The 14,316-nt window shown below is 36.2% G+C and overlaps 1 protein-coding gene across 5 annotated transcripts in view; it reads left to right on the top strand.

Moving 5' to 3' along the window:
* The window catches only part of LOC108137644 (mannosyl-oligosaccharide alpha-1,2-mannosidase IA), a 67,724-nt gene that overhangs the window by 49,384 nt on the left and 4,024 nt on the right, over positions 1 to 14,316 (top strand). For 4 of the 5 annotated variants that reach the window (XM_041710884.1, XM_041710883.1, XM_041710885.1 and 1 more), the window contains one exon: positions 13,578 to 14,190. In XM_041710884.1, the coding sequence (XP_041566818.1) occupies positions 13,578 to 14,190 (613 nt within the window). Of the gene's footprint in view, positions 1 to 3,685; positions 4,355 to 13,577; positions 14,191 to 14,316 lie in introns of all 5 variants that reach the window. The other variant, XM_017259469.2, reaches the window with a different exon arrangement.

The raw sequence follows: 14,316 nt of genomic DNA, 5'->3' as shown, positions 1-14,316 counted from the left end.
TTAAGGAATTTTGAATAGTCACAAAAATATATATATATATATATACACAAAAAAAATATGTATACAAAGACGAGTAATTCATAAACTAAATAATTGAGTACAGAGCTTAAAAATTTTAAATTAAAACCAAAAAGAGAAATAGGCCAATTTTATAAGTATAAAGTTGGGCTTATCAAAAGGTCTTTGTGCTTGTGGCATTCCAATGTCTATATGATTATTAATAGAAATGCCTAAAAAATTGAGAAGGTATGGGGAAACTCAATATTTTGTGGATCCCAAAGAATCAGATTGATTGAGAAAGCTAAATGGACGACAGCTTTTTGTCACAACTTTCCAACAAACTGCAATGGAAATGTTGGCCCTCCTGGCTCATTTCCTCAGCCAGGTGCAACGCGTGGAAAATGCGGCTGAAGGTGGGGTTGGGTGGCAATAGAAGTGGGTGGCTTGGGTGGAAATAGGTTTAGAGACCCCCGAGGCTTTGGCTTCGTTCTTCGCTCGCCCAGTGCCGCCGTTGCGCTTGACACGTTTTTTTTTTCTCCTGACTTGTTGTTTTTGTGCAGCCTCAGGTTTTCCACACCGCCCAACTAACCATCCAACCCAACCCCACTCTTCTCCCCTCCCCTCTCTCAGGAAAAACCACTCCATATGTGTGTGCGTGTGTTTGTGTGTCACTTTGTTGTGTTTATGTTTTATTTTCATTTCGTGTTTCTTTTAATTGCCAACTGCCTAGCAAGCTTGTCCTTGAGTCGACTCTCCCTTCCAACCCCCCCCACCTCCTACTTCCCATGACGCCACCCCCCTTTCGCCCCTTTTCACTCTATATTTAAACGCATCTCTCAATGTGCTTTTCCCTAACTAGCTGCAGTTGCCAAAAGCAAAATAAACACTCAAAATTAAAGAGAATATATGGGTGCTATGTGGGAGATTCTTTAAAAGATTCTCAGCGAAAGATTCTCCCATCGTTCATCCACAATTTTCATTATGGCAAGAGTCCCATTATTTCCATGATATATGGGCATTAACACTATAAAAGCTCAAACAATTTGCGTATTATTTATAGAAAAGTTGTAAGAAAATTTTCCAAATTGTATAACAAATATTTATACCCTTGCAGAGGGTATTATAATTTCAGTCAGAAGTTTGCAACGCAGTGAAGGAGACATCTCCGACCCTATAAAGTATATATATTCTTGATCAGCATCACTAGGCGAGTCGATCTAGCCATGTCCGTCTGTCCGTCCGTCTGTCCGTCTGTCCGTCTGTCCGTCCGTTTATATGCAAACTAGTCTCTCAGTTTTAAAGCTATCTGCATGAAACTTTCCCAAAAGTTGTCTTTCTATTGCAGGTAGTATATAAGTCGGAACGAGCCGGATCGGACGACTATAGCATATAGCTCCCATAGGAACAATCGGAAAAATAAATGAAAAAAAATTATAACTTTGCTGTTTTTTAATTTTTTGTTTAGTTCTTCGACATTTAGTAATGGTTAAATATTTCCGATTTACGGTATAAATTTCATCAAAATCGGACGACTATAGCATATAGCTCCCATAGGAACAATCGGAAAAATAAATGAAAAAAATTATAACTTTGCTGTTTTTCAATTTTTTGTTTAGTTCTTCGACATTTAGTAATGGTTACATATTTCCGATTTACGGTTTAAATTTCATCAAAGTCGGACGACTATATCATATAGCTCCCATAGGAACAATCGGAAAAATAAATGAAAAAAAATTATAACTTTTCTGTTTTTTATTTTTTTGTTTAGTTCTTCGACATTTAGTAATGGTTAAATATTTCCGATTTACGGTTTAAATTTCATCAAAGTCGGACGACTATATCATATAGCTCTCATAGGAACAATCGGAAAAATAAATGAAAAAAATTATAACTTTTCTGTTTTTTAATTTTTTGTTTAGTTCTTCGACATATAGCAATGGTTAAATATTTCAGAATTATGGTTTAAATTTTATCAAAATCGGACGTCTATATCATATAGCTCCCTTAGAAATAATAAAAATATATAAAATAACTATCAAATAATTGAGCTGCAAATCATCATAGCTTCAATGTTTTTAAACATATACGAAAGTAAATCATAATTTTAATGTTTTCAAAAATGTTTAATTCTTGCAATAGCTGCAAGGGTATATGAACTTCGGCTTGCCGAAGTTTGCTTTCTTTCTTGTTTTTACTCAATTTAAATATTTTTCGCTTTGATTTAAATATAAAAATAATAGTCTTTCTTAAAATTTTTAATCAATTGAAAATTGAATTCAAATTTGTACTATAATTAACTAAAATTTTTCATTTTTTTTAATTCAATTTTTTTTTTTTTGTAATTCATATATATATATATATATAAATAGTCATATATATATTTTTATTATATTTTTCTTTGTAAAAGAAACTGACTCAAAGTCGTCATACTTTTTGTTTCTTGATTGATTCCGTTATCAGCCATTTATACTCTTTTAGGCAACTGACTTAACAAACTACAGTGTATACTTTAGCAATTGTTGATTGGCGTGCGCTGAATTGATATGAATTCAATTAAAACAGTCGCCGTATGAATTCCCACATGAAGAGGTTAGCGGGGAAAACAAAATTGAATAGAAAAAACAACTGAATAGGCTGTTATCGGATTGATCTGATATGATCTAGTTTGGTTTTATATGCTGTCTAGACCTTGAGTTGTGAGTTGATCTGCTCTTTATGAGAGCATACATTGCTTTCAATATTCTGGCCCAGATGTCTTGACCTTCGCTTTCCTCAATGTTCCACCCCCGAAATTCTCCACCATTCCCAAAACCATGCCCCCTTTTTCCCATTTTCTCCATTGATTATTCGAATTTGAAGTGCAGTCGTGCGGCTCAAACAAAACTTGGCAATTTCATAATATGCATGGCGAATAGAAAAGCTACCAATGCGGGACAAGTTGAAGGAAAAACGAGTTGCAGAAAAAAAAGACAATATACTTAGACATTACAAGGGTCCAGTTCTCACCTTAAAAGTTTCTCATCTTCCAGCGTTAAAACATTTTATTTGTTGTGCTTTTTATTCGAGGAAATTCCCGTACTTTGTGTTTGTTAGCCAGGATGTCCTTTTGGTTTTTGCTGCTGTGACAAAAAAAAAGGCAAAAAAAACTCACGAAAGAATGCAATAAAACCTTGTCAACTTTTATATTGCTCTGCTGGCGAAGTACTTATGGAAAGGCAAACGGAAAGGAGATTGCTTCAAGTGCTGTAAATACAAAGGGGAATTAAAGGTATCTTTAACAAAACAGCAAAAAGGTTGTCAAATGGACAGTCTTGGGATGAAAACTTGGGTATATTCTGTCAATGATTGGTATTTAAACGTTAGAAATAATTAAGGTAACTGTACCGAAACAGAAATGGTTGTCAAATGGACTATCTTGGAACGAAAACTGGGGAAAATTCTGCCAAGTATTCTGTATTAAAAACGTTAGAAAAGTTTATAGGAAATATAATGCATTCTTTTCTGTAAAAGTTTTAAAAAATTTCGGATATTAAGAATGCCTGATCTTAAAGACACTTTTCTTTAAAAACAAAGATCCTCAGATGCCCATTTTTCTTAACAATTGTATACATTTCATTTATATATTTGAAATTGTAAAACCCCTTTTGGAACTGTTGGCTCTAAAATTAAAATATGTCTACAATAGAATAGGATGTAAACTTTCTAAATATGAAAAAATAAATTAAAATCAAAACACAAAAGCAAAGAAATCAAAGAAATCAAAACGAAAATGTGCCCAAAAACGTCGAAAACCACACCGCTTCTGTTGATAGCCGGAATTTGTTTTGTGATCGTGCTGGTGGGGATCACCGGAATAACCCTGATCAATAACATAAATCTCTCGAACATAATCCGATTGAACGAGAAGGTGGCCAGCGATAGTGTCAGCAACAATGAGAACCAGATCAAGGAGCTAAACTATGTGAACAATCATCCGCGAAATGTTTATCTAAAGTTGAATGCCAGCAAAGAGGATGAGGAGGAGCAAATGCAAAAGGAGCAGGGAAAAAAGGAGCAGGGACAGGAGCATGAGCCACTGGAACTGCCCAAGATATCGGCAGTTGTTGGTGGCAGTAAGGTTAAAGTCCGGGATAATCACTTGAAGGAGTCGTCGGAAGGCATGCCTCTTCCATCATCTACTCCTCCACCCGCACCGCCAACTTTTACCCCTCGGCCTTCTTCCGGTGATTCCCCCACTTCTTCCGGGGATTCGCCCTCGCCATTGGTGGACACTCCACCTTTGCCCTTCGGCGGGGTCAAGTACAACGCCTCCAGCGGTTCGATTGATTACGAGAAGCGAAACCAAGTGGTCAAGGTGAGTCAAGGGTTAAAGGCTGCCTGTCTGTCTGCCCACCTGTCGGGGGTTAAACGGCGGTGCTCAAGGTGTGAACCCAAATTGGAGTATCTATTTTAAATGCTTGACCCTTTTTGGTCAAGAATTTATTAAATGCCTCACTGATATACACCCAAATTAAGATAGGGTTAAACCCATGGGTGTTAAATAAATACTATAATATTGGTTTTAGTTTTGTGAAAGAAGGAATGTTAAAATTTTAGCTTGTTTTAAAATTACTCGTTCAACAAATAACAAATTTTTCAGTATTTCCTGCAAACACATTTTAAAACAAATAAGTCCCATAAAATGCTTTTAGATGCAAAATAAAAAATTTATTATTATAAAGCAATGATTGTATTGAACAGGAAAACTATTAATATATTTCCGTATCTCGATTTACTTTCGGACAATTTGTTTGGAAATGTTCGCCTAACACACTCTGAAAAAGTATAAACTGGCTGCGGCGATATTGAGCCGATTTCCTAAACAAGCACGTGACAACAACAAAAACAAAAAAAAAAAAACAAGAGAACTAAACTAAAAGAGGTGTCAGGTTCCAACCTCTCAAGTACCCACCAAATACCACCCAAATAGCTCCCAAAAAACCCCCCGTAAATCGCACTTTCGAAGCTCTCAACTAATCCCTCTCTAAAGCCATCTAAACCCTCCAACTTATCCACCAGTGAATGTGATCTTAATCTTGGCGTTTATTACGCTCACTTGGCTCCTTCTCTTGTACAATTGCCATTACGTGGTTGGCCATAGTTACCCCTCTTTTCGCGCAGTGCAGGGAGGGGGAGGGGGGCAAAAGGGGAAGGTCCTGTGCCCATTGCTTTACGCCTTAACGGCTCAAAAGCCCGTGTCAACTGGAAGTAGATACGTATAGAATCGTGGAAAACGGTCGACCTTGACTAAGGCGATGCGCCTAAACAAATTGCAATTGCTGCAAAAACACTACAAAATGGGGGAAAAAAATTAAACCCCTTGACATTGAAATACTTCTAACCTTGAATTTAAGATATAAACATATCTATGAAGTGGTATCAACTTTTTCTAAGTATTTTATATCCTAATTGCTTTTTAGGACTCCGTAACTAATTAATATATTAATTGAATTTATAAAAAAAAAAAATAATTACAAATTCTAAGCTTTCCAATTCATGACAATTATTTTTTTTTCAATGTCGCATTGCGACTCAATATGACTCATGTTCAGGCTTTAATAAGTTAGTCAGTTAAACTATAACATTTGACAAGTATTTGTGCTTAATTAAAATGTAAATCTCACTTTGAAAATGCCAATCGAACTGAAAAGGATTAAGTTGCAGTAGGATAACGGATAAGAGTGCTCCTCATTTATTTGAATGAGAACTTGAACCCAGATTTCATTTTATTGACTTTAATTTCCATTTACGAGCTGAAGATGGATATACATACCTCAATCTCTGAGACAATGATTTCCATTTGTGAGGGGACTGCAAAATTGTGTGCAAATATTGTGCAGGTGAATATGTGATTACACGAGTACCTGCAAAAGGCTGGTTGAGGGGTGAAATGAAGACAAATGAAGACATTTACATACCCCACTCGTATGAAAAAGGTAGCTTAAGAATTGCAATTTTCCTTGCTGATACAAAGGGGCAACAGAGCGAAAAATGTGAGGAAAAACAATCTGTTGCAATTTAACTTTCTTGTTTCTCGTTGGCTTACTTCAACGCCTTGTTTGCCTCTGATGTTTTATTCATTGTTCTTTTCCGATTATTTCTCATTGCAGGTAAGTTAACTAGCAATTGATGATGCTACCACCTTTCTGATGGCGGGAAATGGCAAACTAAAGGATATGTTTAACTAAAGTGCGCAGATGTGTTCATGGTTGGGTATGCTTAACTTTGCACTTTGCACCTTAATCAACACCAAATTGTTTTAAATAAGTTGAGGAAATATACAAAAATATATTTTGTTTCGCCTAAATTTTCCCTTTAATTTATTCTTATTTATCGGAAATTTGAAAAAATTTAGCTGGAATGACAGAGTAAATGAAAGTAATTGTAGAATCTTAAATTTATAAATTCCAAAACACATTCTTCTTTTATTAGAAATATCCGAAAATTTTTTTTATTTTTCTATTCACATAGTTCATAGTCTTTCAAGTCGTAATTAATAATTCAAGTTCAGAATTTCCTCTCGAATAGCCAATAGCCTTGGGGTTAGAATGTCCATCGGAGGTGATTTTCCCGCCATCGACTTTCCTTTCTTTTCATTATTTCTTCTGTTCACTACGTTTGTTTTGCCTTTTTGTTGTGTTGCCTTGTTTTGCTTTTCATGTTCTACACATGTTGGCAGCTAATAATCGAATTGTGTTCAACCATTTGACCGCCCTTCCCTGCTAATCTCCGCCCCTAAAAATCACCCATCGCCTCCCAGTTTTCCCACCCCAATTCGCCCATCCCATTTTGCCCATGCAAATTACGACGGGAATTGGAATGAAAAATGAATCGAACGAAGCATTGAAAAGCCAAACGCAGACAACTGAGCCACTTGTCCAAGGTGAAAGTAAGTGAGGAGGAAAGCGGGAAATTGGAAAAAGCGGAGGGGAATTCTGTGTGGGCATTTGGGGGACAACATTGCGTAGCAATGACCACTTCAGTTGGCCGTCAAAAATCGCCGGGCCAAGTGGAAAACCAACAGAATACAACAAAAATACCGAACGCTGGTACAAATCTGAAACGTGGTAGATTTAGTTACCAAATGGTAGATAAAACTATATTAAAATAAGCAAATTTAAGATCTCTTATCCAAAATTTATTTTAAAAAGAATCTAAAAAATTTATGAATTATAAAAATGCTCACCCAGCTTAAGTTCGCGACAAATGTGTTCTTCAGTGTAGCCTTGCGACTCAATATATATGAAATGTTGCCAAAATATTTTGTGACTGCGTGCCACATACTACTAAGGGAATTTCTTTCCCCAATATTAGCACATAATGTTCTTAAAATACAGTTTAAAAATACAAAATATATTTTGGGATTTCATGAAATAAAGAAATTTATTAGTTTTTATTTTTTGTGAGCATAAATACAGGCCTTAAAATTTTGTTAGATGTTACTTTTTTTTTTAATTTTCTTTTATGTTTTTGACCACTGTGCGGTCATCAGATGGACGAAAAGTCCAATGACAACAACCAACGCCAATGAAGCACTGACACTAACCCAGTTTTGCTGTTGCCCCCCTCGAATCGGATCAGTGTGCATGTGTGCGTGGGAATTGGCATTGGTATAGGTATTCGTGTGTGTGTGTGTGTGTGTGTATTTGACCAATGGCCATGTTTTTGAGCATTCTGACCGTTTCGCTTTTGACCAGTATCATTGTCAAAAGCACAGGGTCAGCAGGGGGTTAAACATAGCTAGTTAAAGAAAGCAAATGCAGCGCCAAATTGCAGGACACTTTGGAATTTGCAACATAAGCAGAAATAAAAACCAAAAAGAAAGGATAATGGAAAGAAAAATTATTGTTCTCCGCTTGCAAACTTTCATTCTCTTCACTTTTTTGTACAATAAAAAATATTCTTTCGGGTTTTTTCCCGTAGTTGCATTCAATTTATTTAAAGGTTTGCAGCTTACGTTTTATTTTCATATTTTTCTTATTTAATCTTTGTCCTTTCAGCGAAAAATTGAGAAGAATTTGAATTCATATTTTGTGATGATGCCACGCCCGCTCACCAAAAACGCCCCCCAGTTACAGCAGCCGCTGGCACCTTAATGCAAATAGTTAGATTGTTTTTCCAAAAATACCCTTTAACAATTAAATAACAAAGGGTATGCTGGGCTTGGAGTTCCTTTTTTCGGAAAATAAACTGGCAAAGGTTGCTCCTTAAAGTAATAAAATATAAAGTTAAAGCTCCATACAGTTAAATTAAGATAGGATATAAACACAACTTATTTTAAAAGGTTTTCTTCACCAACTAATAATGTAAGGTTTTTTTTTATGGAATTGGTTTATTTTTTAATATTAGTTTGTCAATGATTCTTACCTTAAGATTCATTTGGCTACAAACCTTTTCAAAGATCAGTTCAAAAATCGTGCTCCAATGATATTACAAAAATTCTAGGGTACGTAAGTAATCGAGTTAGTTGGCCCAAAGTGCTGTGATTTGGCAAAATAAATTCTCAAAGATTAAGCGGCACAGACGAAGAAAGAGGAAAGGAAAACTAGATTGCAGGCGGAAAGTTGGAAGAAAAGCTCTTGCCGCGTATTTTGCATTGCTTTATGGCCTCAAGCAAATGATTTTTCTTTGCCAGAGTTTCTGGTTAAACTTTTTCGCTGCCAAGGAAGTTGTGAAGTTTTTATGTTATTTTTTGTGTGTATGTGTGTGTGTGTGTGTGTGTGTGTGTGTGTGTGCATATTTTTCCCACAAAACTTTCGCTACATTTAAGTATTTTTTATTTTAAGTATTTTTTGTGTCATATCTTTGTTGTACCCTTTATCTAACGCCTTTGTTGCCATTTTGTTGTGGCCAAGAACAGATCTTTAAACCGAAAATTTGCATTGATAAAATTTTGGATTATTCAATTATGATGCATCCTCGCTCCCACTGTTTTCATCTGGTCGCTCGTGTCTTTTTCTGGTTTTTGCCATTTCAACTTTTCATTTTTTTTGGCTGTAAAGATTGCGCTCGTAAATCGCTCGATTCTCCAGGGACTGTCATTAAAGTTAGATGGAAAAGGACGATGGACGGTGGGGACGAGGGAATATATTTGGGAAAAGCCAGAAAAGAATGCTCTACAGGGCGAAGGAGGAGCAAACGAGGAGCAGAAGGGTGTCTTGTTCTGAGCGGGGCTTTTAAAATGAGAACACGAGTGAAATGAAATGTCATCAAGTGAATGACGAAAGTCACGTGCCAGCGGCTGACGGAAAACAATTCCAGCGAGTGCCAACATTCAGCTGCGGCATGCCTCTAAACTCAACGCAAACTAGAAGTTTGCGACAGGCCACACTGCGCGAAATTCAATCCGTAATTGCTAAGGGTCCGGCAAAAAAAAAAAATAATCACAAGTTTCGGACTTCAATTATCCCTTTCAAATTGCACACAGAGAAGAGATGCTCATTTGAAGTCAACTAGAATACACAAAAAAACAGCATTCCCTATATTTTGTGTATTTTACATAGTTGTATTTCTTACTCTTAATTAAAGTCAACCATAACTTAACCCATTGAATACTAATTTTGAAATATTGTAGGTTTTTTTTTACTAAAGTATTTTGTCGTAAACTCTTAAAAATAATGTGTGTACTAATGTGGTCAACAACTTTATGTTGAGTTTATGTTAATAAACCACATTAAAAATGACCCTTTTAAAGCTACAGATTTTGTGGTATTGTTTATCGTATTGTTGTTGTATTGTTTGTCAAGTTATATTATTTTCGGTGCAGTTTTTTGTCACCTGTCGGCTGGGATGTGGACACATTGTGACATATGACTAGTGTCTCCCACTCGCTATCTCCTTCTCTCTTTACTTCTGTCCTGCTCGCTCCTTTTATGCCACGTTGGGACATTCCATTGCGGAAATTATGTTCAAACATACCAATACACATAAAACACATACGTTAAGGGATACAGGAGATATTTCTTGGAAGAAAAACAAAAATTATTTATTTTTTGCCCAATTTTTTGATTAGGCTTATAAATTTTAATAAAACTATTTGTTCTGTATATTTATATAAATTTGGTTAATTAGCAAGAATTTCATTTAGATACTTAATATGTGGTTTTTCACATGTCGAGTGCTCACTGTAGCTGCACGGTGATGTCGCACTCACGCACATCCATTTGAAGCTGACATTCCTGCGCCTGTGGCACGTTTTGTGCGACGTTTGCACATTGCCAGGATATAACTTGATGCTTAATGAAGACATCCAAACAACTCACGAACACAAAACACACACACCGACAAACAAGCCAGATGGATGAGCGAGTGTCTGCGTGTGTGTAAATACAGCCACAAGAATACCAAAATTATTCAATCAATCAGTCAAATCCATCAAGCAATTTCCGTAAATTAGTCGTCCTGATGATTGAGACACTTTGCTCTTTTGCCAGTGCTTAGCTACCACTTGTATTGAAAATCAGATATGGGGTGAAGGTGTAAATTGGGGAATATAATGGTATAATGGAATATGTTGGCTTAACCAGTTTGTTTTTGGCTAAAACACTTATCTTAAAGGGTATTTCTTGGTTTTAGATCCTTTTTCCCTTTTCAGTTCATTGAGCACAGTCATTTATCATTGAATATTGGCAGCATTTGAAGCGAAAGCATTTTGTTATTGACGGCGTTTTTTATCATAAAAATGTCTTAAAAGCAATGAGAAGTCAAAAACTTAATTTTAACTTAACTATAATTTTAAAAAATAATGTCAACATATGTTTTACTAAATTGTACAATTTTCTTAATTTACCCCATGCATAGCTTGTTAATTTTAATTTTATTTAAATGTTATCTTCTTTTTTCTTCTTTCTTTAACAATCAAAGTATTTACATTCTTTTTTGTTTTCCCCCTTCTATTTTATTTAATTCTCTTTTCGTTTCGCCACGCACTTGACATTCCTGCATGTCATCCATCAATCTGAGCTGCGGCTCATTAAATCACGTTAAATCTGAGAAGAAACAGCCGGAGGCAAAGCACAAAAGTTGCTTCCATTTTAATGTCTGTTGACCTCCATCCCTTGTCCTCGGATCCTTTTCCCCTTTTCCCCTTTTCCCATTTTCCCATTTTCCCCTTTTTCCGCACTTTCTGGCAGCTGTTGTAATCCGTTTAAAGTATTTTTGCGGGTTGTAAACATTTCGACTCTTAATTCACTGACAGCACTGCTTCATTTCGCTGCCATCTCTCTGTCGTTTTTTATATACCTTTCTTTTAGTGACCACTGCCTTTGGAATTTTCCGGAGCTTGTGGGCGGCGTGGGGGCGTGTATTCTTTTTTTTTTCTGTAGTCCGTAAGGAGTACACAATTCGCAAATAAAACATTGCTAATTAGGCTGGATAAGAAAAGCACATTTTTACAAAAGCTAATTAAACTTCAACTTAAGAAAAAAAGCTTAAACAAGACACTGTCGTATGGACAAGATTTAAAAAAAAATAAAACTATAAAACATGTCAAAGAAAATTATAAAAGAAATATTTAGAAAATGGATTATATTTAAAAACACTCTGAAACGATTGCAGATTATATCATTTTAAATAATAAGGCGTACATTTTAATTAAAATATAAAAATAAATAATTTAAAGTATTACATATAATTATAGAGTATTAATCGAAAAGATAAACACACCAAAAACAAACGCCTAACCAAAAACAATAAAGATTAAGAAACACCAAATAAAATGCTCTTTCCCTTTATTAAATTAGGTACAATTTTCAAATAAATTCCCAAATTAATTCAATTACTTTGTATATGCTTAACCCCAGGTCGGCCTTAACCTTCAACCTTCGATGGCGACCTTAACCTCTAAATAGGGCCAGATTTAAGCGTGGCGTGATTTGATCCCAAACATTTGTGGGGGTTAAGATGGGGTTGGATGCTTGGTTTTGTTCAGTAGGTTATGTCAACGCGTTGGACGTTAATTAATTACCGGGAAAATTGTTAATATTTGTTCAGCCCTCGCTTGCTCTTTCTCTCTCTCGTTTTGGCTCACTTTTGCGAGCAGCGAAAGCAAACATAACAAGGAGGAGAATGTGCGGGGGTGGGGTTTCGGTACTTGGTCCTTGGTCCTTGGTCGAACTTGCTGAGTGCTTTGTCCTGTGGTCGTAATTTAATTTTAGCAAAAAATACTCAAATGAAAGCCACACCAAGAGAGGGTAAAAGAGAAAGCGAGAGAATGGCGCTCCAAAGTATGCAATGTCGAATTATGCTGTGTGTGTGTGTGTTGCTGTGTACTATTGGTGTGTGTTGGTGAGCGGAAGTACATGGCAAAATGCAAAATAGCAGAGGCCACACCAATGCAAACACACTCACACACATACGCAGGTGCATAGCCAAATACTTGCACTAAGCCAAACGGAAGCTAAAAAAAAAGTAATGGCGCTTTACTCTATTAGAACGATTTCATTTCGCATAAGAAAGTTACCTAAAGTGTAAAAAAAAAAATATACAAAAATTTTTAAAATTTAGATACATATAATTTTGAATTACAAGTTTATTATTTAACATCCTAATAATTGTTTAACTATTTCGCTTGTCACGGCTCAAAATCCAAATATATATAGTTTTATGATATAAATATTTTAAATTATAATCATGGATAGTTTTCTTTTCTGACATTAATTTAGGCCTACAAATTGTATTACCGCCTTTATAATATTTTGTAACAAACAAACAAATAATGTTTAAACATGTTTTTCAATTCAAATGCGCAATTAGCAATGCTGAAATACTTATACAAAATACTTTGAATCAATACACTGCCTATTATGGTTTTTCATAGGGTGATGAAAATGAAAAAGATTTTCTGCTGCCAATTTCATTAACAATTTTTCTGCCACCATCGCACCGCCAAACTACGTGACTTTCCACGTATATAGTGTGTTTGTGTGGAGCTGAGCGATATTCAATTGAAAAAAAGGGTAAATCAACTTAAACACATAGTCGCACTGACGTAGGCAAACATTTCAAGCCGGGTTGAAAGCGAGTAACTAAATATGACACGAATTTCAACAACCAAGGGCAAATATTAAGCAGAGTGTAAATATAGAAATAGCGCGAAATGCATATTATATCCATGCAAAATGATTGCGATTTGTTGCAGGTCCTTTGGCGTAAAAAGTTGCATTTGCAATCGTTTATTTTCAATTTAAATTTGTAAATTGAAACTTCTCACTTTTTTGGTAAAAAAAAATCATTTGCTAATTGATAAAATGTATATGTTTAATTTAATTAAAAAAAAGACTTATTGGCAAAACTACCTAGATATTTTACTAAATATTTATAATAAATTAACACAAATCGTAGAATAATTTTCAATGGATGGGGCAAAACCGACGCCCCAAATTACAAAGGTCAAATGGGTAAAAATACAATTTTTGTTGATATTTCTTAAACAATATCAACAACAAAAACTTGGTCTTTAAGATTTTAAGAAAGGGTGGGGCGAAACCGACACCCAGACAAAAAAAAACAAAAAAATTAACAAATTCTTTCGTTTTCAGATGATGGAGCATGCGTGGCACAACTACAAACTGTACGCGTGGGGCAAAAATGAACTGCGTCCGCTGTCGCAGCGTCCCCATTCGGGCAGTATCTTTGGATCCTACGATCTGGGGGCCACCATTGTCGACGGCCTGGACACCCTGTACATAATGGGATTGGAGAAGGAGTATCGCGAGGGTCGTGACTGGATCGAACGGAAATTCTCGCTGGACAATATCAGTGCGGAGTTGAGTGTCTTTGAGACGAACATTCGATTTGTCGGCGGCATGCTGACGCTGTATGCCTTCACGGGCGATCCACTGTACAAGGAGAAGGCCCAGCACATTGCGGACAAGCTGCTGCCCGCCTTCCAAACGCCCACGGGGATTCCCTATGCGCTGGTCAACACCAAGACCGGTGTGGCCAAAAACTACGGCTGGGCCTCCGGCGGCAGTTCCATCCTGTCCGAATTCGGCACCCTGCATCTGGAGTTCGCCTATCTGAGCGACATTACCGGGAATCCACTGTACCGGGAGCGCGTCCAGACCATCCGTCAGGTGCTGAAGGAGATCGAGAAACCGAAGGGCCTGTACCCCAACTTCCTCAATCCCAAGACGGGCAAATGGGGACAGCGTAAGTGTTGGGTCCTTGGGTTCTTTATGGGTCCCTTAAGCCACTCTAGATTTGTAGTTGGAACAGGGATCTTACTTCACTTTATTTGTCTAATTTAGAATATCAATCACAAGCTGAATGATTTAC

This window comes from Drosophila elegans, unplaced genomic scaffold (genome assembly GCF_018152505.1).
Source record: "Drosophila elegans isolate 14027-0461.03 unplaced genomic scaffold, ASM1815250v1 contig_149, whole genome shotgun sequence".
In the NCBI taxonomy this organism is placed as follows: Eukaryota; Metazoa; Arthropoda; class Insecta; order Diptera; family Drosophilidae; genus Drosophila; species Drosophila elegans.
This window is presented reverse-complemented; position numbering and strand designations above follow the sequence as displayed.